This window comes from Corapipo altera, unplaced genomic scaffold (assembly GCF_003945725.1).
Source record: "Corapipo altera isolate COAL_440 unplaced genomic scaffold, ASM394572v1 56, whole genome shotgun sequence".
NCBI lineage: Eukaryota > Metazoa > Chordata > Aves > Passeriformes > Pipridae > Corapipo > Corapipo altera.
In genome coordinates this window covers 10167714-10195548 of record NW_020884896.1, presented here as the reverse complement: position 1 = coordinate 10195548, position 27835 = coordinate 10167714, and the positions used below count along the sequence as shown (strand labels likewise).

Sequence of the window (27835 nt, the reverse complement as noted above, 5' to 3'; positions counted from 1 at the left end):
AGTAACGCATATAAAACAAAACAAAAAAAACAAAAGGAAAGGAAAGATAATTTCCATCCAGTATTTAATTGCAAAAATATGGTGGGAGAGAAAGAAGACTCAAGAGAAACTCCAGGACTTCTTGCATCTAAAGCAGCCATTTTGCATTGTATGACAGAAATGCTTCAACTGCTGATTGGTGCAGAGACATGTCCTCAATCTTTTAGATCAGTTTACTGACTCTGATGGTTCTTTTTCCCTACACAATGTTATTACCCTAAGCCTCTCCTCCCATCTAGTCAAGCTCTAATCATGACCCAGCATTCATTCTGATGTCTGTGGTATTGAGACCCACACCCTATATTGATCCAAAACAAAAAATTCAGATGAGAGAAAACAGCCCAACAGTTGACCTATGTGAGTATTGACTGTTGTCTATGTGAAAAAGTTGGCACTTTCCAGAAAACTCGAACCACCACGTAGTATTCAAGACACAAAAGCAATTTCCTCTTTAAGAACAAGATACAACAGGTGTTCACTTCTGCCAAAGGCTGTTCTAGTAGCCACTGGAACATAATTTGTATAAACTGATCCTACCTACTACGTGACAATTTATAGAAGAGCAGGTCTGGATTATTTTTCAAATTTATTGTAACAGGAGTTACAATATGCATATACATCATATGTAAGCAGTATAATTACAGCACTTGTTTACTTTTAAAAGGTGGGAAGACACTGGAAAATATTTTAAAAAAAATTTTCTTTTCGTCCTCTTTATTGCCCATTTATTATTTAAATATGCCCCTGCAGTGGGGAATTGCACTACACTTTCACAAAAACTGCAAAGCGAAACTGAATATAAACAGAAAGTGACTGATCTCATTTCCCTGAGCAAGAGGGTTGAAGGCCAGAAAAGAAATAAATTGCTTAAGGGGTGGGATGTTAAGCAAATATTTACACAATTTTGCAGTTTTTATCAAACATAAAATATAATCTAATAATCATCTAAGGAATGTTTTGAGAACATTTTCCCTTAAGTATTACTCAACATTTAGACATGGATGATCAAAAAGTCGAGACCCACTCCCACCAAGCATACAGCGGTATTTATCTCAAGCTCTCCCTAGTAGGAGAGATTACAAGGATTAGGTTTCAAGCTTGTGCAATTGTCTTTAGACAAACACAACAATATGCAATAAACTACTATTCCCCAGACGACTTTATGAAAAAAAGCCCTACACTAATGACAATTAAGACTGAAAGAAAAGAAGAGCCAAATGAGTAACAATGCAGGACAAAGAGGCCCCCTTGAAAGATGCAATAGGATGGAAGCCATCAAATCAGGGGGTGGTGGCTTTCCATGTGGGCAGGCATTCTCTGGGGCCACTTCTTGGCTTCCTCCTCACAAAGAAGTTCATTCCTCTAAATGATGATTACATATTCTCAGGGTTTGGATTAGGGAAGCAGGGTGCAGTAGGTCTTAAACTGAAGTCAGTCTCAGAACTCAATAGTTTAGGGCCAAGTTTATTAGCGCTCCCAACCAAACTCTATTATCCAGCTCAGTCACAACAGTATTTTCCTATTAAACCTGTATTTAATTGGGTCAGTAGAGTAAGACAACAAAACAGAAACTCTACTGCAAGCTAGTCTCTACATTTATAAAACAGCTTTTCTCTGGTATCTTGAGCACCTGTTCCTCTTCTCAGATTCAGAGAACAAGCACTTGGGCACAAGGTTTTCCACTGATTTCAAAGAATAGAATTATAAGTTTACAAAAATCACTGCCTGAAAAAGAGTGTGATAGCATTTTTGCAGCACCACCTGTTCTTTGAGTTCATGCAACATTCCCTACGTCAACTGCGTTGTCCATTTACAGCAGGCATCTCTGACATGAGGTCCCTACCTCCTTAGTTGAGTGCAAAGGATCTGGTACACTACTAATATTGTTTGTGTAGTTTCTTCTAAAACAATATTGCAACATGCTTAACGTAATACATGAGTATTGTAAAATTCCAAATATTCCATCTTACTTCAAAGATCACACTGGGAATTTACCAAGAAAAAGCTACTTGTGAGCAATCCCTACCTGAAGAATTACAAATGGTTCATCTCTTTTGATCACTTTGATTCCTCAAAGAGGAATCATCTGACGGAACTGGCATGTGGGAGCTTAATTCTCTCACTCCTTGCTGGTAGAGCTTTAATAAATCATCAATAATTAAAGATGACCGTTAAAATATGACCAACCAAGTGGACCAGCACATGAGATGTTCCATAAAGAATACTCTTCATGAAGAGGGTGCTCTTACAGCATCATCACCAGCTGTCACAAACTTCATTCTATTCCAGCTTTCAACATGTGCCTGTCACACAAATTGTCTAACAAATTTTCTTCTAACTTTACAGCTAAGACCAGCATCATGTCAGTGGATGTTTCAAAAAAAAGCTATTGAAATACACGTTTTCTCCTTAATTAGAAATTGAACATCAAATTATTGGAATTTCAAAGGCTCACTAGTATGTTTTTGGTCATCAAGTTAATATACATGAGATAGAATTTTTATGCATTTCTCCCTTATCTCCACAGTTTTACTCATCCACGTTTTGTAACAGACTACGTTTCTTTTTATTTTTCCATAGGTGAGAGGTGACGGTGACAAAGGTAATTTTGGCCAGAGGCAGTAACTTTCTACCTTTACCTCTGAGACTACACATCTCCACACCTTCCTTGAATGAGGAAATAGCAGCTTACTTTGTGACAGTAAGTCATTTGTAAGGATAAATTTCTTCTTTGAGAAATCCTAAAGTACTTAACAAACATTTGTAAAGTACTGATTGATTGCAAGTTGACAGCAGCCAGCAATAATACATTGCAGTCCACAGCAAGCTATAAGAATATAATTTCTGACAGAAGTAGTAAGGAGAGATTGATAAGGAAGAAGTAGTTGCCTGGGCTAGCACATCAGATTTAAGACTACTGCTTTTCTACATACATATACATACTTCAACATTATGTCTCCAGGGATGCATTAATTCTATTTGTTGAACCAACACAAACAGTCTTTTCTGTCTCAACACACCAAAAATGTCACCTAGCGAAAGAGCCTGTCACCTGTAGCCCTCAAAATAATATTATCTGAAGAAGATAACAAAGAATTGATACCTCCTCCTTCTCATATCTATGTTCAATAGTTAAGGACATGAAGCACACACTCGGTAATGGACTGTTATGGGAAATCAGATACTCCACACCCCTCTAGTCTAAATTCTTCCCATCCTTCTGTTTCCCCCGCTTTTAAACCTATTTAAGCCATGACTCCAAATCAAGATGGGCACTGCTAGCAGTTAGTCCATCATTCACCAACTCTCATCAGGTCATGTGAGGGCCATGCACAGATTAATTAAGGGCACTTGCTCTTGGAATGCTTTGCTGTGATATGGAACATTATCCTCATTTTAGAGATGCACAGAAACAGATGTGTCCACAGTTACCCAAACTATGCCCAGGATAAAGCTAAGAATAAAATATCAGTAGCCAAGTTTCTGATTGTTTTTACTGTATTGGGATAGGAAAAAAAATCTCATCACCTTTATAAGATTAGAAATAAATTTGTTACGCAATACCTCAAAATCAAAAGGTAACACATCACGAAGCACATGAAAACATGCAAACACTTATATTCAACTTACATGAAACACTTATGAAAAGACTATAAAAGGGACAGTTATAGCTGAATCTTTTGTATTATTTTTAATATTTTAACCATGAAAATACTGTATATTTTGAAATATATATAATAGCTCATAAAATGAGATGTTTTCTTCTCTTTGCTCATGCACTTGAAAATACTTTATCTCTAAAATTCATGCCAGCATAAAAAAGTCCTAGTAAAAAAATCTTCTTTCTTCCCACCTCAAGATCAAAAAAAAGGAATAATATAATTGGTTTGCCTTTGAAATAGATTTAAAGGCTTAGGAAGCTATTTCCTTATGTTTGTAGGAGTAATGGAAAGTGAACACACTTTAGTACATGGACTTTGTTAGTGGGTATATGCCTCGTGCCTCTGATTACATCTGCATTATGTAGGAAGAGAGGTGAAAATGAAAATCTCCTATGTATTAATAATTTGCTGCCAGTTTTTTATACAAGTGCATACAACAAGAAATTACTAAGCCCTCACCTTGACATTGCTGCTTTAAAAGATGACCTCAAACTGGGCTGAGGAGCTGGCGCTCACAGAACTCCGCCTTCACGAGCAGCTGTGTGTGAAACTCAGGACTCCTCCAGCCTTGCTGACCTACCAACTCACTCTCAGCCATAACACTTCCACCAGTCCTTTCCCTTCCCAATCTACTTTCAATGCCAGCCAGGCCTTCACCTAGTGATAAACTCAACTCTATTTCTTCATAAAAAACACTGGGAAGCGAGACTGAGTCCTCCAGTAAAGATCTTAAATTCTAGGCCAAGTTGTGAAGCAAAACACTAAAATGAACATCACTGTTTTAATACAGGATTATGTGATCTTCTACCTCTTGACAAATGTGCTAACAAACAGGATTTTACTTATCAATTAATTTTTAATGTATTTTGGTAGTTATTTTTTGGCACTCATCAAGTATATTTTGGGGAAATTGAAATATCAACTGATTTCCTTTGTTTCTAGCACAAATACATCCATTCACCTCTATCCCTTGAACAAGATTGGGCTTTGCTGTTGCTCTCTGTTTTATTCTGCTTAAGCATTGCTGAAAATGAAATTAAATTAAATCAACTGTGAGAGAAAGCAACTTCTTGTCTCTAAAGTTTTGAAATGACTGAACCTTCTCATATTTAATAATTCAGACTTACTCCTCTAAATTTTGTCCAGGAAAATAAGATGGTCTTTATATTCCAAAGATGTCTTCACAAAAGTCTGCAGTACTGGATTTTCTGACGCTGAGTGATTATGAAACCCCCTTTTGTTCTCATAACTTCATGATGTATATCTATAACTCTTTCTTGTTTGTGAAGATAAGACCAGCCTTGTCTCTCTAAATGCCTTTTCAAAGGAAGATTCACAGTTGTTTGACTTTTGATCTGTGTGGCAACTAGCTCAACCACCTGCACTGGGTTTGAGCAGTTACTGAGCTTGCTTTGTACCAGCTTATGAACACAGCAAGCCTTTTACACCAGAACAAGCCGATGTGTGAATACACCAATTTACAATGTAAATACAGGGTCCAACAATATGGGCATCTTTAATGACCAAATGTGTAAAGTGCATATATTGTTTACTGATTATATCATTAAATAAAACAGATGGCTCATATTCTCCACCCACCTACAGTGGATTAAAACACAATGGTGTAATAGTCTGGTAAACTGGTAATGTGAAACATTGCTTTGTACTGGTGTAGTAGCATAAATAGCTGTTCACAAATGAGGTACAAAGCCCCACTGCCACTAAGAGTAATTAGCTGAAGGCTGTACTGAAAGAACGCTACCTTCACAATCAACACGTGTGTGCCATTTACACTGCAAACTGCATTTGAAAAATATAGTGGTGACAGAAAGGAGCAAGGAAGTTTCTTGGCATGGATAAAGTAGACCATATGCTTCCCAGAATCTCGGGAAGACCAGGCACACTTAGAATCATGTTTCTCCAACAATTCCCTATTCAAATGCATTATTTGCGGCCATGATAAGCATGTCAGAGAAACAACAGTGTTGGGGTTTTTTTGCTTGCACGAGCATTTTTATCAGGAGGGAGGCAGGGAGCTAGTGAAAAAATAATTTTAAGATGTGATTTTTATTCAAGAAGAAAAATTACCCGTTAGCGTTGTAACCTTAAACTATCCATAGATCTACTAAATCTAAAAAGTAAAAGACAAGATGTAGACTTTGCTCTAACTCACAAAAATTACAAAAACATTCTGGGTTGTACCCTGGTTAATACAGCATATTCCAAGCTAAACAAGAGTTCTTAGGTAATAAATACCACATAGTAAGATCCTGAATGCTAAGCCACATTAACATTCATGGAAAAACGTTAATGTTTGCAGAAGGTATACAGGTTAGTGAAAAACTCTCCTGCTATGTTTTTAAACTGGAGAATACTAATACCATTTATAATTCTAATAAATTGTAGCTCCTGACTTCAAATTCATTGGCTAATTTTTCACGACTTCAAAAAACCCCACCCAATTACTAAACTGACTTTAAAACATGACTTTAAAATCTCGGTTATAATCCTGATTCTAAGATTGAAGGAGCATTAGAACTGAAAGTATAGGTTTATCTGAAGCAAGCAGGTTGCAAGAGTCTATCCCTTTTTTATATTATTCTAGATATGTCTGAAACAATTTTAATGATTTTCAGTGAATTATTTTAGAGCTACGTAAATGTTGTAGAGAACATAAATCCCGGTGCTTATGGTAAAATTGTTTTTCTCTGTCTTTCCCCTTTTGCTTAATTTCCACATTGACCTTTCTTTGCCTTCTTGATTAGGTGCAAATCATAGAATGGCTTGGGTTGGATCTTCCACACTAGTTAAAGAGACAGCCAAAATTAGCAAATTTTCATCCTTCCTATCACCAAGTAGACTAAACAATCTCTCTTTGTATGGCCAAAGTTTCTCATCCATGACTTTGTTATTCTTCAGAGAGATACTAAGCAGGTTAGTGATGTGTGAACATTTCTTCTGAAGTGTTTTAAAGGTCCAATGCAACATATTACATGCTATCCAGGGATATAAATTCTTCCTCAATTTTGGTCTTGTCCCACAGCAGCATTAATTTATCTGCAACAAACTCAGAGTGATCCTTGTTTTCCTCAGCTGTTGATCTCTCACAGCCCAAATTTATGGCCTTCTTTGCAAAACTACTACAACAACAATAAAAACACCACCACCCCACCTCACCCCCTACCAAACTTTGCTCAAACTAAAAGAGATCCTTTTTCAATACTAGGGCTGTGGATGAGCAAACTACTCAAACAACTATGACTTGCAGTTTCAGGTCCTAGATTTTGTGGTAGAATTTCACTGACTGACTTGAACAAAAATTGTACTCAGTAAATCCTGAGTTTTCCTTTTTCCAGATGTTGCTCACCTAATCTCTTATGTCTCTTGAGCACTGCCAAAACCCTGACCTGCTACTATGACCTAGACTGAAAATGATCTAATCTAAAAGATTACCTAATAAGGACAAGATTCTGATATCACAACAGTTTTAAATCAGTTTAAATAGTGGCTTCATTGTTTTCTTAAAGATAAAGTACTTAGTGTGTGACCAGAATTGTGCTGGAAAGCTAGATTAATTTTGCTTTTATTAAAAGATAAAATATCAATCAAGTGTGGCAAGTGCCACTGGAAATCATACTCAGAATGCACAAAAGAGGGTCTTTACCTGATAAAGATTAACAAATATGCTGCAGACACATGATGGGAGACTAGGCAAATTAATTTGCATTTCTCTATTTATTTCCAAAAACTAGCTCTGTCAAAAATGCTAGTGTCACACTTACTGTATTTTTCTTTAAACGCTCAGAAGTGCCACCAAAAAAAGTTAAATCTCTGTACTTTGTGGATTTTGTTTGAGTTTCAAATGTTGCTTTTAGTATACAGTCTAGGTTTAGTCTTATGGTAACTTTAAGGGAATGATTTAATTTTGGTATCTCTATTTGTAAAGCTCAGTGACACCTACACATGAAGCTACTGTTTGGAGAAGCTGAGCTTCCAGGATTTGCCTATTAGAACACTGTCGAAGTCTTACATTTTTACATTCCTGAATCCCATCAAAAGGCTTGGCTTAATGAAAACTAGAAACTGTAATTTAATTGTGTACACCATTATTTATGTTCTCTAATTCTTGAAGAGTTCAGCAGAAATTTCTTTCCACAGCACAAATCACCAGAAACCTTCCCAAATGCACCAGCACATAAAAGCTCTCTGTCTACCCAGGAAAAAGGATTTGGGCTAAACATTAGGGAAAACTTGGAAATATCTGATTGAAGAGATGAGGACTGTTGAGCAGTGCAGAGCAGGCCAAACAAATATCTGTCAGGACTGAAACAGGGTCAGTCAATCCTGCTTTAACACAAAGGGATGAACTTTCCTGAGATCACTTCCACTTTCTATTTCTTTTGGTAAACTTATGGATCAAAATGAAGTGACAAGATATCATGCATATCTGTGATATGCTGCATTTAGGAATTTATGGCTTAAATACTCTGTAGTAAAAGGTACGTGCAAAATTTGACGTATATTGTTCTGCCACAGTTATAGCGTGAGTGGTGTCAAGGACATGATACTTAATCAACTACTAGCCTTAAAGAGTTTGACTTAATTGATTTCTGAAGAGTTGTCTCCAATTATTTCAGCAATTACCAATGTCAGCTTTTGCTAACAGGTTCCCCGCTTCATATAAACAATTCTACCACATTCAGAATATTTTTACTACCTTCGCCATTCCTCAATATCATGTCAGAGAGAACTCATCCAACTGGAACTTACTTGAACTACTGCAGTAAAGCACTGCACTGACTATGCTGATACAAGACATGCCTTCTCATGAAAGCATGTCATGGGACACCTATCGTGGTTCAGGCATGACAATGCTGACTATGAAATGCCTTTTGTTTCACTCATTACACTATGAACCATTTTAGGCTCTAGCTGCTCAATGGTAGTCAACATATCTCAGTACAGAAAACAATCACAAAGGGTTACATGATACTTAACCTATTACGATGCTTTACATTCTTGGTATAATTATCCACTGGGATCCTGCTTTCCTGCAGAAACACAACTGCGCTTTAGATAATGCTCTTTCCAGCTGTTCAGCTGGATACAAGTGATAGAAGGGGGGGCAAATGAGATAGTAATTCCAGATGATAGAAAAGAGGGAAAGGAGAGGACAGAACAAAGGCCATTGTACATTTCAAAAAGGAATGGAAAAAGAGAATTAGAAATATTGTCTGAAGAATGCTGAGAACCCTGCTCATAATGGACCTCAAATAGGCAGCGTGACATGTGGATAAAGCTTTCCAACAATCTGAAAAATAAAACAATGCTATGGCATAAATGCTTCTATCTCAATGAATGAGGAACATACCCTTCTAAGGCTGCCTGGGCACAAGGAGATTAAAACACCGACTTATTTTATGCCATGCATTTAAGTTATTAGATGTAAAGATCAATCATGATACTCCTTTCTTTTCAGGTTTGAAGAAAACTTAACTCTGTATCAATGAGGCTGTTAGAGATGAAGGTTTGCAAAGGCTAAGGTGACATTACACTAATCCCAGCTACATGTGGCAATGTTGAAACTGGTCCCATTCTGTAAGGCATTCAGCACCCATGACATGGAACTCTCTGTGTACACTGATGCTGCAGCTATAGTGGTTATACCGCAGCTCAGAAGACTTCTGCATCTTCCATGGTGCATGAACTGAACAGTATTTCTAACATTGAATGAAAGTAGATTAAGATTTTTCAAAAGCATTTTGGAAATAACACACACAACACTGTCCAAGAAAGAGGAGCAAGGTTTATATAATGGCTCTCAATTATTAAAAATAAGAAATGCATCTTACATGCATCAGATCATGCCATACCTGAACTAAAAAGAGGGAACACATAGTGTCCCATACGATTTTAAAATATTTGCTATTCAGACTTAGAGGTACATTTCCTGTTTTTTTGGTTGGACTCCTAATGATGAAGAATGCTCACCCTTGGGAATTTTGCTGACACTACATTTATGTTTTCCAGATGTTTTGTCCATCACTTCAATAAAGAAACAAGGTTTCTTTTTAAAGTTAGAGATGAAGAGAGGAACAACTAGTACTAATTAATGCCAAGGTTTAATCTGGGATAACAAGCTGTATGTTCCTTGTCCAAGGACTATATTGTGATTAACACCACCACAAAGCTTATCAGCTTCTTTCTGAAAAGATTCAACAGTTCACAATTGATAAAGGTTAGTTGCATAATAAAATACAAACATGTACAATAGTGTAAGAATCATGTTTAAAAGTCAGGAAAATTTAAAAGAAAGTTATTATACTGACAGTAACAAGCATTAAAATACCCTATGTGTGTTTTATGGTTTCCAGTTAACAACAGAAATATTAAGGACATGATTTGCAAGGAGCACAATAAAAGCTATGTTGCCCCAAGAGATGACCTGGAATCATTCTGCCACTCACTCCCCCCTTATTCAGCCTCCCTTCAGCTAAGGGAATTGCTCCTCTGGTTTAAGTTAACCATATGCTTAAATATGTTCCTGAATCAAGGTCTAAATTACTGAAGTAAACAGCTGCAGCTGTAAATATTCAACATGGAGCAGACACTGCTAGAGGATTTACTGTTTCAATCATTTTGCAGTGCAGAAACACATCTTGAAGTAAAAGTAGAAATATATGTACCAAAAAAAGTTGCTGAAACAATTTCTACTCACACTTCTTTTGGTTTGAGACCAAATATGCAAAGTTCCTGCAGCAAAGAGGAACTCCTCTATTAGCATGAAAACAAGGCAAATCTAAGTATATGTTAAACCTCACCCTGCATCAGTGATACAAAGACCTGCCTTCAGAAAACTGCAGAAACCCAGCAGTCATGACTGATACTGAGACAAGATTTAGCTCAGAAGAAAATCTTTTTTTGTTATGGACTTTTGGGGATGGAAAGAGAGATTGGTAGGGAAATAGAGGGAAATGGCAGTGGTCACACTGTTTTGGTTTGTGTCAACACGGACATGAGTGTCTCTGCTGCTGTTCTTCAACATATGGAAATGTGGGCTTTCTAGTCAAACAAGAAGGTAGAACAGACATCATTAACTTTTTACATCTCTAGTAGTGTGAGAAGACAAATAAAGGAGTCCTGTGCATACACTGCTGAATAGACCCTACCAGGTCAGTGGGTGAAGGTTGAGCATCCCACACTCTCTTTAAAGAACTGCCCTACACTGTCTCCTCAGCCTAATGACCACAATTTCACCACTGCTGAAGCTGTTTGAGAACTATTAGAAATGACTGCAATCCAGACCCAAACTCTGAAGGCCAATTCTACAAAAAATGTTTTAAATCACTTCTGCTTAGGACCAGAGGCAAGGGACACAAGTTGGATGCCGGGAAAATTCACTTAGATACCTGGAGAAATTGCCTGTTTCAACTGCCCAGAGAGGCATTAGTACCTCCAACCTTGGATGTGTTTGAAACTTGACTGAAGAAGACTCCGAGCAACCCGCTCTAATGAGACTTGCTTGAGCAGGAGGTTGCACCAGACAACCTCTAGAGGTCCCTTCCAACCTAAATTATCCTACGATTCTCTAAAATGTCGAAAAATAACTGAAAGGTCTGGACTCTCCTGGAGCTCAAAAGTAGAAGGAAGTTTCACTAGAAGTGATTCAAGAAGCAGGACTCTCAGAGTTTTCCTGGAAATAAGAGTGAAGAAGCTTGACCTCAACTAGCACAGGGGGCAGGCATTCCATTTCTGATTGTAGTCACATTGGTCATGCATCTGTTGGCAAGTCACATAACTTACTACCTGAGAGCTGAACACTTACTGCTTCATTTCTAGAGGCAATGTCTCTGTCCTTATGGAAATCAAACTTTAAAAGTCTCTTTTATAAGAGCAGATGTGTTCATAAGCTTCTCAAAGCATCACTGAAAACAATTCAGAAGATTGAAATCTGAAGATTAAAAGGGAATTATTGGCATAAAAATTTCCTGGTAAACCAGACTGGGTAAAACATTGACCTGGAGAGTAGCAGCTGTTTTTCTAAAGTAGTTTTTCCCCACAATTTGAAGGGAGGTAGATAGAACTTATCTGCCAATTGAATAAAGATTCAAATCTACTAAAATTTTTATCTGGTTACTTTTGGGTTTGTTTGTTTCCCACTGGGCTGTGTGGCTTGGACACTTTCCAAATTCTTTTCTTAAAAGCTTTTCTAGGCTATTGGCTTAGGACATGGGCAAAAGACTGAAGATCTTCCAGAACACATTCTTTTCTGCTTCTTTCTAGCACACTCTGCACTCCTCAATTCACACTGGGGTAGAGGTCAAGGGACAGAGAGCTGAGATGACCTGTTCCAGTGCCACATCACACTCACTAATTTCTTCCTAATTTCTAATCTAAATCTGCTCTCTTTTAGTTTGAAGCCATTCCCCCTTATCCTAGTAATGCAATGTTCTAAGAGGAATATACTAGGTTAGCAGAATCTAAGTAGATTCTACCAGAAAAAAAAAAAAAAAGAATATAATGAATGTACAGGTCATTTCAATGTAAGAATATTTAAAAACATTTATTAGAAAAATACTCTTGCCCACATACCTAATATACTGGGAGACAACAAATTCCAATACATAAGGCTAAGTACCTTACAAACTGCTAGAGCAGCAAACTGGGATAGGAAGGGCAAGCTATCCCTATCATGACACTGATTTCCTTTGTGAACTATGGCAACCTACAAAACCTGTCTCTGCTTTTTCTCCCTGTCTCCAGAATGTTTAATGCACAAACACATGGACAGGGAATTTTGGTCATATGAAAGCAGTAATTTAGCCCTCTAGCTATCTAAATGTCTGATCTCTTAATATATTCATCAAGATTCAAAAGAGAGGCTGCTTTACCTTTCCCAGACAGTAAAATTAGAAATAGTTAGGCATTAATTTGAGGCACAGGGTGTTAGCCTGGCACATGACTTCAAGCATATCAGCAAATACATATTGTGGGAGCAGCAACTACACTGAGTAATGTTCAGTTTAACATTATCTTTCCTGTATAATATTGATGGGAAGAATGATCCTTCAGTGTCTTATTTTATTGGTTCCAGTAATTATGTGAAACATTGTGTGGTCTGTACTGAAGTATGCAGAAATTAGGACACAACTGCCAATCTGTGCTAATTATATTTCTTACAGTTGTATTTATCTAATTCATGCTGATTTCTTGGGGTCTGTATTTTAAGATTATTCTTGTAGCTAAACAACATTGGGATGATGCTGAGGCAGGGATAATGCCCAACTACTCAACAGTCACAAACAAATTAAATTCACTGTAGGTCTATCTATTATGTGGTTTCAAATAATATCCTGAGAATCATCTACTGCAAGCTGCTTCTATGCTGGTATTGCTTTTGGCACGTTTACCTGAACTGAGCTTAAATCCTAACCTGCCTTTCATCTAGATGGGTGACTCAGCTCAGCATTTTTGTTGAAGAAAAAGGAAATCCAGTGACTTCCTGACACACAGAAACATGCCATCGTGGTGTTCCACTACAAAATCCTTTTTTCTGAAAAGAAGAGCCCAAGTATATTTCAGAAAGACCGTATTTTTTATTTGGCTTATGGAACACTTATAAACTAGGACTCCTAACTGTGATTCCCAAACACAAAACAAAGTCAAAGGTTACAGCATATGTTTTTGTTTCAGCTTCTTCAAATTACTTGCAAATGTATTCAAACACAATATGAGGAGATACTTTATTTTATTGAAAATAACAGACTACAGGGTGCTGCAAAAAAGGCTGGGGTACCTCAAGCATAAACATGGAAAGAATACATTGGTTTAGAAACCCATAAATCCTTATTTGAATCTGCCAACCTGAAAGCCAAGTAAAGCCCGAAAAAACTATTTTTCCTAAATGCTATGTCTGATTAAGCCATACTATTAAATGACAGCTGAACTTTAACATTAATATGATATTATTTAAATAACTGCATGATTTTTTTTACACTAAAATGATGAATGATTTTTGGACAGCTCAATTGACATAAAGCAAGAAACCCCTTTAATGAGATTTGACAAAATGGAGACATATGCAGAATATTCGTTACAGCTCATGTCGCAGAGCCCTTCCTGCGGAGACTTGGGTTTAGTTGAGTCTTTTATTTTGTTCATTTTTTTATAGTTTATTTTGATTGTCTACAGGCACTGAACCATCCCTTTCAATTGCCACTTCCTTTCTCCATGGATTTTGAATTTAGCTTGTGTCATTTACATATTACTCTTAATCAGAGAATTTTATATGTTACAGTTTGGAGCTGGAATTGTAAGAAATCTGTGGAATGAAGGCATGAGGTTCAGTCATTTTAACCTTTGTCAATGCGGTACACAAGTAACTAACAAAGGTATTTTTATGAGGAGACTAGTGGAGAGATACAGCTTTATTTATTTCCCAAGCCAAGTGACAAATCAACTACTCTGCTAAAATTTGTCCTCCTTTTTACTTTTTTTTTTAATAAGCCAAGTACATTAAGCAAATATGCAACATAAAAGCCCGTGGTAAGGGTAATGTCATACCGAACTCTTCAGAGCACTAAACTCCCCTAAAACTAAGCTTTCTTAGCACCCAGCACTGCTTATTTGAAGGATACTTTTCTTCTTCAGGAAGCTGAATACATACAGAAATGGACATCACAGAGAAGCTCAGGTGCTGTTTCACTGGATAAAGAACACAGATCCAGAGATGTCACTAATTCAAAAAAATCTGTCTGAGAACATACTAATGTTAATTTAAGGTGAGAAGTAATCATTGGATAACTCTCTCCTTGCTGTCCCACATAGAGTTTTAGGATGTTGCACAGTTTTCCTTTCTGTATCACCTCATTTTGACCCCATGGACAATTTTCATACCATAGGAAGCATGGAAAAAACACGTTAAAACCACAACGGTTGACGCTGTGTCTGCCCCATTTATTTAGGCAGAATTGATAATTTTAACCTTTTCTCTGAGCACAAATTTATGCTGCCCCAAAACATTTACAAACTTTCTCACTTTAACAAGCAAAAAACCCCTCAAAACCCCCAAATCACTCAAGAATAAGAAACACAGGAGTTCATAACAAAAAGCTTAATTTTACAACACACACCTCCAAAACCTACAAAGAAACAAAGATGAGAAATCATTATACAAGGGCTATCCCTCAGGCTACAGAAAACTCTTTCCATAGGTGTGACAAAGCCTGCCATCTAACCACACTGGCTTCACTGCCAGCACTCATCCAAAGACATTCTACATAGCAGCCTGTGTAAAAACAAGTCAGGTATGTCAGCAAAACATTGAGGTTGAATTAAAATGGAAAATAAAGGCATGGAGGGAGAGAAGATGAAAAGAAAGAGGAGAAATGTCCCTACCTTGGCCTTACCTTCGCAACATTCCCGTCAAAATCCTGGAACTCTTCCCCAGGTTTGCATCTGTTTCTCTAAGCTGGGGAGAAAAGAGTCTCATTAAAGGCAAAAGGCACACATATTCCAACCTGTACAAAGGACAGATATTTCTACTGTTGTTTGAGTCAATCAACTTCAAGTTTAGCCCACAACAAGCTCTCAAAGCCACTGAAGCTCTGAAATTTAAAAATGTTTTGTCTTGTTTTCACTTACATAAAGATGAAACCCAGGGAAGATAAGACACTGAGGCAACAAAGGTGAGTCAGGATAAAGAGCAAAAGCTTTACAAATAAAGGGTTGCAGGTAGAAGCTGTATACATTGGTATCCATAAATCCCACTGATATGTGTATGTGTATTGGTTAGGTATCTTAGTGAAGGCATCAAGGGATGAAGAGACAGCCATGTACTGTGTTCCTGATGCTTTATGAAAAGAAAAACTTATCTTTCTTTCACTGTTTTTCAAAGACAGTACTTTAAAGAAAAAACAGAAATACAAAATATTTCCTTTTACCATTTCTGTGTAAAAGAAATATGCCTATACTGTACCTTAAATACAAAACTTGTACTGACCTTACAGCAGCCACCACTGGCATGGGTGCCCAAATACTTTGTAAATAGTATATAGTGTGCATATATGTGTACAGAAGGCACAGCTGTATAATATATATTTCTTTCATATAAGGATCTGTGACTCACTGAAAAGATCATTTTTGTAGTTTATTAGGACAAAGGAAACTTACAGCTTATAGCTAAATTTAATTAGCTGACTTGTCCTACAGCTCTCAAAAATCTTGCAAAATAGGTAAAAGCACAACTGAGTAAAAAATGAAATTGTGGAGATGGGGATGGGGAGTTATGAAGCAAATGAACCTCATATTTACTTCTATTGCGCTTTAAAAGGGGTTAAAATGTCCCCTCTATTTTTGTGCTTATTAGAGTCCCACAAAAGGAAATCTAGAAATGAAGAAGACTACAGGAAGAATGCAGTTACTCTCCTATTGCCTCTTTTGCCACTGACAGCTAGAGGAGAGACATCTTTTGAGTTCTTAGATATCTTGAAACCAGTGGGACAACAAAATCTACTGTAAAAGATAATCTAATGATTCTAAGCATTTCAGTTATGAAATAGCAGGAACCACTGTTTCTAACATGCCCCAAAACACAGCTTTGTGTACATACTAAAAACCATTCTTCTCATTATGAAAGCTGAATATTTACCTCTTCATTATCAAATCAGATTGAAAGGATTACCTGACTCATTGACTTCTTACTAAAAAAACTTTGTTGTAGTAGACCAAATGCATGCTGTGTTACAAATCCATCAAAATAGTAACATTGTCAAGAAGAGTGGTAGTCTTCCAATAACAGATCACCTTCATCACAACAAACCACTATTATATCTTGAATATAGGAACAGCAGCAATATTAAACCCAGTCTCTATTCTGGAGCCCAATACTGTAAATATTTGCTACCAGATTTAATGTTTATTACTGAAATCAGTAGTTGCAATCAATGACACAAAACCTTTTTGCATAAATTTTCCCCTTGTTCTTCTAACAGCTATTAAGAAAATACCAAGCAGAAGCTGGGACTGGATAACACCAATCAAGGCTTGCTCTCAGCAATATCATATTCAGTGGGAAGGCTTGCACTGACTCTCAGATCTCTGTAATTATGTGCTATGATGGAACAAAGATGAGCATTATATTCCAGGGAGGCCATTCCCTCATTTTTTCCTGATTCATCTAGACAATTCAAGCTCCAGAAAAGCAGTTTAGCCTGGTTTGACACAAGTAACAGAAGAAAAAACGTCACAATAATTTTTAAAAGGCTCATTAAAAAGCCAAGTTCTTATCTATGCTAGAAGGGAATCTGAAGTACAAATGTATGCTTTATATTGGTCTTTTATTATTCATAAAGATGCATTTAACACTTGGGGCTTCTCCTCCCTTTTCACACAAAAGTAGTGCTCTCCTTTTTACCATTAAATGTTTGATCCTAACTTTCCTCTCTTGCTGCAGGATTCTACCTGACAGCTAGAATCAGTGCTGATAGTTAGGAAGCGGAAGCTGAATCTTAGAGGTTTGACAAACTCCTCTAAGCAAGACGACCTCATGTTTTTATGGTAATAAAAAAACCCACAAAATAAGTGAAAGTAACATTAAAAAAAAAACAAACACGTATACACATAGTTGGAAGATCTCTAGCTACCTCCCAAGAGAACACTAAAAAAACCACCTTTTCTTCCTGCACTGGCAGAAAAAAAAAACAACATAAAGAGTTTCAAACTGTTTGTTTTTATTGAAAACTGAATTATCTGATTGGAGTTCTTTCATTATTTCTTTACCAACACCAGTGCACCACAGAAGGCAAAGAACTGGTGGCATGCAAACCTCTTAAATGGCATATGATGGGCACTTTCTTGTTTCACAGAACTGCTGTAGTGAAAACATTTTGAAATAGGCTTTGATATTAGTAATGGCAAACCTATATGGTGTTTAAAAAATAATATTAAGAATAATAATAAGAAAACAGGAAGTTGAACAAGATACTGATGTTGATATCTTGTCTGCCTTAGATACATTTTAATTTGAGGTTTTCCTAAAAAATGTTGCATCTTCTGCATCCTGTATAGCACAGTTAACCTATCTGGCTGCTAGCAGAGCTCTTATCCCTTCTCTTTGCCTTAAAAAGAAAAAAGGGATTTTACTCTACAGATAGGAAAATTCATATATGTAAATGTAACCAAACCATTGAGACTCATTTACATTTTGCTCATAGCAAAATCTTCCTACTTTTCACAACACTGAACTGTTAAAGCTGACCATCATGCTCAAATCGACAATTGCATTTCAGAAAAAAACTTTATTCCCTGACTTATAAGATAATAATGCCATGTGTTTATTGCAAAGATATTATGCATTGATAGAGCATCCTCTGCCCTGATCTTTAAAAAAACCTCCAGAAAATAAAAACCTTGCCAAGTTATCCAAGATCATCCCTAACTGTTCACCTGAATAGACAGACAGCTGGGACAGGTCCACCCGTGTGACTCCACTGGACAACTTTTCTGAATTCCCTAAACAAAATATTTTAAGTGGCTTAGGATAAAAACTTGGAATTTGAGCTCTTCCATCATACCAAGAGGTCTTTTACTGCACTGTGGTGGGATGCACTTTCCTAGAATACTCTTATTTTTAATCTTGCTCTTTGCAGCTTAAAGGTTTTGTCATCAAAGAAATTTGCTCTTCAGGTAGAAAGCATTGAAAAGGATAAATTATGCTGTGAACCATGCGTACATTGAGTGATCAGAACTACATCCCTCTTTCTCATTCCTGAGGATCTCTAGGATCAGCAGAAAGGGATACCTGACATTCATCTCCATTGTCTAGGTTTTACTCGTCCAGCTGGAAACCGAAAAGCATTTCAGACCCAGCAGTCACTGGGGAAGTGAGGAGTGGAGGTGAAATAAGACACCAAGTTGTCCGGACAACACTTGGTAAATGCTCACAATCCTTAGTTACATTTAGTGATTTAGTTATATGTAATGTTTTAAAGCAGGTAATGCCCAGGACTTCAGAAAGCAATTGGTACAGCTGACAGAAAATGCCTCATTAAAGCTGTCATATGAAGCTTTACCAATCAAACCTATCCAGGTAAAGAAACTCCCTGGGACAGATAAAGGAGTTTCTTTAAGTGCCATTGGTCAGTTAGAGACCTGTGGGAGGACCTAGCTTTGGCAAAATTGGACACTTGGGAAAGTATCTGAATATTCGTGTCATGGACAGAAAGTCGCAGGCTCAGCCTTTCCTGGTTCCACGAGCAGAAACCAGAACCAGAGAGGTTGGATCCTTAGACTGAAGCTCAGAAAAGTTGTACCCATTGAACTGGATGGGCTTCTGAGCATTTCCATGAATTCTGTAGAGTAGAGCTCATCCCCATGAAGGCCACATGAGCCAAAAATGACACAGATATGTTATCTTGACTGCAAAGACAAAGTAGCAGTATAAGAAACCAGTACTTGCCCTTTCACGCAGAACTGCCTAAGGAGGCAGTTATTAGCATTTGCAGCTCCAAAAAGTAAAGTTGATCAACTATTAGTCAGGAGCTCAGACATGATACTGAACTGTTTCATATGAAGTCCAAGAAGTCATTGGAGTGGACACTAAAACAAACCCTTGAAAGGTCAGACCTTACTGTGATGTTAGTGACAAAAAGCCTGCTTCCAACAGCAGATTTGGTGACTCCAGTGTGACTCCACATCAGAAAGACATTGCAAGATTGGGCCCACGTAACACACTTCATAAGTTCTTCACTGCTGATGGTGATTATATCTCATCTGAATTATTTTTGCATGCACAAAGAACTTGCCCAATACAAATAAAATGCGAGATCAGCACTCACTTATTATCAAACTTACCCTTTCCCGAGCACGCTGGATCTTCTCTCTGTCATGGCTGAGGTTTTCAAGCATCTCCTGTCCAATCTGCTCTGCATTAAAAAATGAAAATGTAAATAATGAAAAATACAGCTTGTGACTGTAAGGCCTCAAAATGCCAAGTCATATTGTAACAACAGCATTAAATACATTTGGTAGCCTAATCACTCCTCCTAAGTGCAAAGAGAAAGACACCATTATACTAAATTTTAGGTTTTTCAAGCAACATAAAACTGAAGGAGCAAACCAAACCAGAAGCTGTTTCCTTGCAATCTCTTTAGGTTGTCTAGGCCTTGGGAATTGATGCTGACCTTTGGTCTGTGAAACAAAGGTAAGAAGACTTTCAGAGCTGCTCTTAGTGCAGGCTGCTCATACTTACTATATATTCCTTAAGCCCCTCCTTGTCTTAGAAAGGAAGGCAGAAAGCCTTTGTTAAACCACCAGCCTTATACGTCTGAAGACACTGAGAACTCATATGAGAGGAAAACCACACTCTGTAACTCTCAGCATTTACCAGTGATGCTTAAATCAAAGCTTTTTCAGGCTAAGCCCAGTTACTGGTGTCTGCTTTGCTCCATCATGGACTATTTCTGGCAAGTTCAGAGAAATGTTGTAATCTCCTGGTGTTTTTAATAGTAGACATAGACATTAATTTATAGTCATCACCGTTTGTTTACACAGGGGTTGTTTGCTTCCGAAGCTCACGCTGAACCAAAGGTTGTAAAATTATAGTGGAGAGGCCTCAAGATACGGTACAAAGAAAACACGAGATGCCAAAACTTTATTCTTCAAACAGCTTCAGTCAAATGCTTCTCTAACACTGAAATATTAGCAGCAAGTATAGAGAAGAGATTTTAATCTTCAAAGCTCTATAGAAACATTAAGAAACCCTCCCTGTATTTCCCTGAAGGAGAAAAATAAGTTTAATCATTCCCATTTTAAAGATGGGGAAAAAGACAGAAGGAGCTGAAGCAGCTGTAGCTTGCCCCAGGACACACAGCACGTGTGAGACAACCAGCATTTCTGTGCACATTCAGTTAGGTAACTTAACAGGCTTACCAGAGACACTCACCAAAACAGTAAAACTACAAAAACATGACTTTTTTTTCTTTTTATAAACAACAAAAAACATGCCCTGCTTTTGTTCTGGTAAGTTAGTGGGATTTTAAAATGTCATTATTTGTGGAGCCTCAAGAAAATGAACAATTGAAAATTCACCATTATGTTAGTAAACATGACTATGATTTATTTTTTCTTTAACAGATACAGTCCACTTTCAGGAAACAATCCAAAGCAGAATCATCTCAAACTTTTAAAGTTTGAGACAAGCAATTCTTTTTTTAAAACCCATTTAACACAAGGCACACTGTCTGCCAGATAAAGTCTACGGAAATTCATTACATATATATTTCTCTATCAGTTGCCAAGTACAGTACAAGTAAGATAAATATTTCCTCTGACCACAAATTGACATCCTCATTATACTATCTTGTCCCTCTTGGCTTGCTGCTCTTTACTTTTAGCTGTATATACAATGCCTCCCAAAGGTGAAATGTGGTAAGATACATGGTTATGGAGTTAAAAAGACTGCACGGTGCAGTACATCTACAGGAATGGCAGCCTAAGAAAGCGATTCACGAGAGCTTTGCCTATGTTTGCATGTCAAAGGACTTACTGGATGAAACTGTACTGAGCTTTTCCTCATCAAAGCACTCAACATACTGTAATACACAAACAGATACATGTGTTCAATGTAATCCAGTGGAGGAAAAAACAAAGCAAAATCTCTTAAAAAGAGAAGGAAAAAAATCAACAAATTACTAACCTAGTAGCATGAGGTGAAACGATAATAAGCGTATTTATTGCTAAAAATTATACATATGTTTGCAGACAAAGGAATGTGAGCAGCAGGTTTTCCTTCAAAGGAAAGTATAAAGCAAATGGCTAAAATGGCTTGGTATTTCATGAACAAAGCTCAAAAATATCCTTATAGAAAACAGCTTTATTTTTATTGCACCAATTTTAAGCAAGTTACTCCAGGTTTTTTTTTCATCTTCTTCCTGTCACTGGCAAGTTCACACTCTTGGCTTTTTATAATGATTGAGTTTATTTTCCAACCATCAATGTGACAGCAGCATCAACTGTAAGTGAGGGTAAAACACCGTCACTTTGACGAATAGTGTATTTTCCTCTCATTGTCGATGACTGAAGACATCAATAAATAAGGAAGGAGAGCATGTCAGCCAGAATATCACAGAATGAATTGTTGATATGACACTTAGGGATTAAACCTTCAGCCATGAAGTTCAACCTAGCAGAGGGGTCTGAGAACTGAGATAGTTGCGTTTCTTCCCAGCAGCCTCTATAGATAAATAATTGGACGGATCATCAATTTTACAGGAGCAGCTTTACTCTACATGCACTTTCGTTGATGATCTTTGGCCTTTTTTGGACTAAAATAACAACATAAGTTGAACAAAGAGACATAACGGAGGTAACATAATCTCACAATAAGTTTGCAAACAAAAAATGACACCTTTATCCTCTTCATATCCTTGTTCTACTCAGAAAATTCACTGATGAGAGTGAAACTTGATTTTTTGCTGGAAGGTCAAGACAGTAAAAAAAAAAGTTATTAAATAAAGAAAATACAGACTTCTAAATGATATGAAGACATGTCTCACTTCCTTTGCAACTGAAGGTGCCTGGGACTAGGAAAAACGTAACATTAGCCCACAGCACAGCTAATTACAAGCTTGATAGCATTGCTATCTGCTTGCTACCATTTTTCAAGTTTCCCCACAATGCTGATGTTTTCCTGTCAGTTAAAACATTTATCTGTGTGGCAGATCTGTGCTTTTAGTGGAATGGTGCTGTATAGATCTTTCCAGCCTACTTATAATGCAAGTCATTGATGAAGCTACCACAGTTATGTGAAAAGGTCAGGTTTGTAAGATATACTGTAGTGCAGATGCATGAATTAAGACCAATACACAAACTGAAGGGTGTTGCCTGTTGCCAGTAATGGTGTTATTTCCATAGAATCTTAACAACATCAATTATTTGGGGATTATGCCAACCTTTCAGTGTTGCCAACACGGACAGTGTTTAGTACAGTGCAGTTCCAAGTCCTATAAAAGACTGACTGGTGCTGCCTCTTCTAACTGAAATTCCCAAAGAGATGCATAAAATTATGTTCTAAAATTACAGCTAAACTATGAGAAGCAGAAGGGTGAATGCATTTACATCATTATTATCTATGTACTGACAGAGGGCAGGAATATTCAGTATAGCAATTATCTCAGTCTTAAACAATGCTGTGATGGCCAGAAAAAAATAATTCTGAAAAAGTACATAATATTAACAAGCATTAACAAGCCTTAAAGGATGACTGCTAAAATTCACAGCTCTAAATGTATTCTGCCCTAAAGGTGCTTGAACAAGGTATGGGAAATCAGGCTCTTCAGTACCGAGCACTTCAATAATGCCATGTTGTGAGTCCAACACAAAAGGTGCCTGGTTCTATAAGACTGTGTTATCCAAAAAAAAAAAAAAAAGATAACATTTCTTATCCTAAAACACTGCAACTAATTAAAAGAATGAATACACTTTCCCCAACTGAAGAAAAAACAATACACTCCTTACCCAAAACCAACAAATGCAAACCTAGCTTCCCCCTTCACATGTGCACAAATTGGCACATGGTTTTTAACTTTTATATTAACATAAACCCAAAAGACAGTGGTCACTTCTAGCAACGTTTTACGCTCCCAAATACTCCCTTTCTTTGGAATTCGCCTGTAACCTATATGCAGTATTTATTTATATGTACAAATCATAATTATTTAATACATGGTCTACAAAGCTTGGTTTCTAATACCTACACACAAGTTAAGGACACAAATAAGTTGTGCTTGACTGGTTTTTCTTTTACTTTTTTTGCCTCCAGCCATTTAAGTATTTATTTACTTTATCAGCTAAACTGATTCTGAAAGAGCTTTTTCTAATCACTCAAGTCAATAATACTTTTTCCCTTAAGAACGACTAATATATTTACTCAAGAGATAGGAATGACATGGAATGAGCCTCTCTAGGCTTTTGGATAAACAAACATGCATTTTTATGAATTTTGAAGACAGACTCTCCATTTTTCTTTTCATATGAAAAATAAAATAATCCAACATAATTTATACAGCACCTTTTCTCTTGAAGAGTATCCTGCGTGTGTGCATATATATATATATATATATATATATGTTTCATAAGAGGCAGCAGATATCTTGATATAATTTAAAATATAAAAAAAGTTTAAAACAACCAAATCACAGAGAGGATGCCTGGAAGTATGATTTGCCCAACCTCATCATATGTACAACATATGCATCTGAGCTATGTAAGTAGAAATTGGAAAAGACAAACTAATTTACACTGGGAAAAGCAGATCATGTTAAAAATCAAGATGGCTGTTCTACAGAATCATGAAATACACTAAGAAACCCATTGTGTGTTGGTCAGGGTAGGAATGGAGAACAGTTCCACCCTGAGATCTTCAGCCCTGTCTAGTAGTGCCATTTAGGGAGTGCAATTGTGTGTTGTCTTTGCACGGGGACATCAGATGCTCTGAAGATGTAGCAAAAGCTAATGGAAGACTTTTTGAGAACCACACTGACACAGGTCGGGACTTCTTTTTTCCCCAAAAGCCACTCTTTTTTGGACAGGTTAAAAGTTTTGATTTTAGAAGACTAGGATAAGTCATCAACAGCAGCTTCTGAAAAAAAATGCTAGAAAACATTAAATACTAGCTGTTCAGAGGTGACAGTAAGAAGATTTACAAACTTGGAAAATATATGTTGCAGGAGCTGAAGAATTCAGGGCTGAGTCAAATGCCTTATGCTTCTGACAGTAGAAAGTTAATAAAGAAAGTGATGACATATCTTGAAGTATAAGGACACAGGTAAAAGTCTGATAAATTTCCAAGTTCACAGTTGATATGTATTTACATTGAACAGCTGATATAATTAGAAACAGAAGGATTTAGATCATTAAAGTTATTAAACAACAAGTGCAGGTTAATACAGATAAATGAAGGATAATATAACAGCTATTAGCCAATGGAGAGACAATTTGTAGAGCATTAACAGAACAGTGAAACATGAGAGTTGGCGCTTAGATGCCTCAGGAATCTGTCATGAAGATGTTAATCTGCTTGCTGTTAAGTGGTCACTTAACACAATAAAATAAAAATTAGCTGTTTTCTATAGGGACTAGTTGGCCTCTTCAGCAGAAGTAAATGCCGCACCAGTGGAAAGAGCACTGACAGTCCAGAGCATACACTGAGGACATCCAACACTTCCAGAGCTGTCAGAAGTTCAGTTGCAAGAGAGGATAAAAGAAGTTGCTCAGTCTTATCGTGAAAGCAAATAACATCTAAAGATACCTCTCAAACTGCTAAAGTCCAAGATGCCCACCAAACTAAAAATACAAACATTTTTTTCAAATGAAAAGGTCCCTATAAGCTATAATGGATGTTCAGGAAATTATTTTCATTGGCCAAGAGCAAAAGGAGTCCGTTGATACCAAGGTTGGGGAAACCAGAAAGAAAAACACCCAGAACACCTAATCAAAATCCACTCTTTGTGCTTCGTTCAAAATAAGGAAGAAAAGATATTTGAGGAAGGTGTGACATGCTTTTAAGAAGAAACTGGGAGCATTTCATAACCAACACCTCCCATGGTCCAAACCTACCTTGTCCTTCCCCAGGAAAAAAAAAGGCAGATGAATGAGAAGAAAATAGTAAAAAGAAAAGAGAAAGATGATATATGACAGACCTAGTAACTGCACCTCCAGTTGCCTTTTCTATTTCTAAAGTTTCGTGCTTTTTCTGAAATCCTAACTTACATCAATCTCCTGGTAAAAAACTACTCATTTCTCACTAACTGATGTATTTTTTTCTGTCTACTCCCATCACCCATCTAGCTGAGCTCCCTTACTAACATCCTCACAGCAACATTCACAGGAGGTGGCAGACTTTGATTCTGCTGAGCACTTGTCTACATTGAAGTCCAGCCATTGTTCCAGCCATGCCCTAGCTTGGCAGTGCTCATCTGCTCCAAATTCCTCCCATCACATCTTCCTCCTATCACATCTTCCTCCTCTATCCCTTTCCTTCAAATAAGTTTTAAGGTAAAAAGAAATCCTTCCTTAGTGCATCGATAAGCAAACAACTTGCTACCCCCTTTTCAATCACTTATGTTCATGAAATTGGGAACCAACCCTCAGTACCTTCTTTTCCTACTACTATTAAAGTGCTGACAGGATGGAAGAAGTCCCTGCTCACTCTGAGCTTGGCACAAGGAATGGATGCTGCTTCATTACAGTACTGCCAATCTTGAACTTGTCTGAAAGCTATTTAGCAGGGTGGAGTATTAACAATCCTGATTGCATCTAAATTAAGTTGCAGAAACATATCCTCTAAAACTTGAGCCACAAACCATCGCTTAATTAAACCTATGACTCCAAACAGCACCGAGATGACTCAACAGTGATCTTTGGTTCATCTAAAGCTGGATTCATAATCATCATTTAATCAAAAATGCTCCACCACCTACCAAGTTTTCTATACACTCAGAGCAGTGCAAATAATTACTCTGGACCCCACAGCACTGGTTATTTCAAAGACTTAAAATGTGCAGGAAGAGAGTTGGCAACTTAAACTCCTGCATTTAGCAGCTCGAGGCTCGTAAAGTTGGCCCTGCTTCGAGAGCTGATTTGCTCTTAAAGCAGTAAGTGCTCTTCAAGACACAGAGGTGAACAGAAAATAAATGAGACAGAATAGCAGAGCCAAACAGTGAACAGAAAGAAAAAAAAGTCACATTAGTTTTTCAGAAGAGAAGAAAATGTTTTTAAATACGTTTTAAAATTCAAGAGTGGAGCAAGAGGTTTTTTTCAATCTTATTTGACTACATAAAACAACAGTCTATGACATTCAAGCAGTAAAATGACGAAGAACAAAGTCTGTTAGTTATATCTGTAAGCACTGTAACTATTTATTTATTTATTTTTTAACTGATTCTTCATAACCTATTTATGTAGCTTGAACTTATGAATACAAACAAGGGTTTTTTTGCAGTATCTCAGCTTCTGGACATCAGAAGACCTATGAGAAGAGTATATGCTTCAGCTGTTTCAATCTGAGAAATTGCTCCTTAAAGCAAAAAGCAAAGTCAACAACAGAAAATAAATCCATAGCCGTTTGGGTTTGCTCAGGTTTTCCCCAACCTGATGTACCAGGTTTATTCTGAATCTATAGACTGATTTGAAAGTCAGGGAAGTTGGCAACACAAGCAAGAAGTCTATCAAAAGGTGTAGCAGTCTGTGAAAAAATAAAGTATTCTGTAAATAGTGCATATGTGTGTGTATATATATATATATACACACATATATACACTTTTATATATATATATAAACTTTCTTAAACATTGGAAAGTCCACAAAGCAGGTGAACAGCCCAGCAACCTCGAAGCTGGCTTCAGTGGAACTCATTCTTTGAATACGAATTAGCAATGGGTAATCGTGGCATATTTATGAGGCCTTTTGCCTGGTCCTTTTCTCCAGTGAATGCTGTATTATTCATTGCGTGTGCCCTGACCCCAGTGCGCTCCTGTTCTGACAAATCATACTTGATTAAGACAAATCTTTATTAGTTAGCTAGTCAACTTCCCCATTTATCATTTGCAAATCCCATTCTCCTTTCTGGGTACAGTAAAAGTAACTGAAACTGAAACCATCTTTCCTCCATATAAAATGAAATGATTGTTACAGCCAGCAAGTGCAAATAGAAGCATAGAAGTCCGAAATAAATGATAAAACAAAGGTTTAACAGGTATAAATTACAAATGTGGCAAAACTCTAACACAACAGTGCACCTTAGGCTGAGGAAATATTAATTAGCTCATCCTTTAAATGTTTCTAAATTTTTTCATAAACCAAATCTCTCAAAATCTAAATGCCATATAAAAGAACTGTATTGCAAAGTTGGAGGATGAAAGCACCAAGGCTTAAAAAATAACAAGAATGCTGAAGAAAGTTAATGTTCAAGGTTTCTACAAAAACTAAAAAAAGATCTTTTAAAACTTAATTTATAAAAGGAGGAAAAATTAATTCCAAATTACTAATGAAGCTTGTTTCCCTTGAAAACATAATATCTCTCCAAAGAGATGGCAATTTGGAGAGGGAAAACCCCTTTCAAGACAATGTTAATTTGT

At 36.9% G+C, this 27835-nt stretch overlaps 1 protein-coding gene across 5 annotated transcripts in view; it reads right to left on the bottom strand.

Annotated features, from left to right (window-relative positions):
- The window catches only part of VTI1A (vesicle transport through interaction with t-SNAREs 1A), a 272432-nt gene that overhangs the window by 92684 nt on the left and 151913 nt on the right, over positions 1 to 27835 (bottom strand). For 2 of the 5 annotated variants that reach the window (XM_027647785.1, XM_027647786.1), the window contains 2 exons: positions 19554 to 19624; positions 15110 to 15171 (listed from right to left, as the gene is read on the bottom strand). In XM_027647785.1, coding sequence (XP_027503586.1) covers positions 15110 to 15171; positions 19554 to 19624 — 133 coding nt within the window. Of the gene's footprint in view, positions 1 to 13159; positions 14989 to 15098; positions 15172 to 19553; positions 19625 to 27835 lie in introns of those variants that run through there. The other 3 variants (XM_027647789.1, XM_027647790.1, XM_027647788.1) reach the window with 2 other exon arrangements.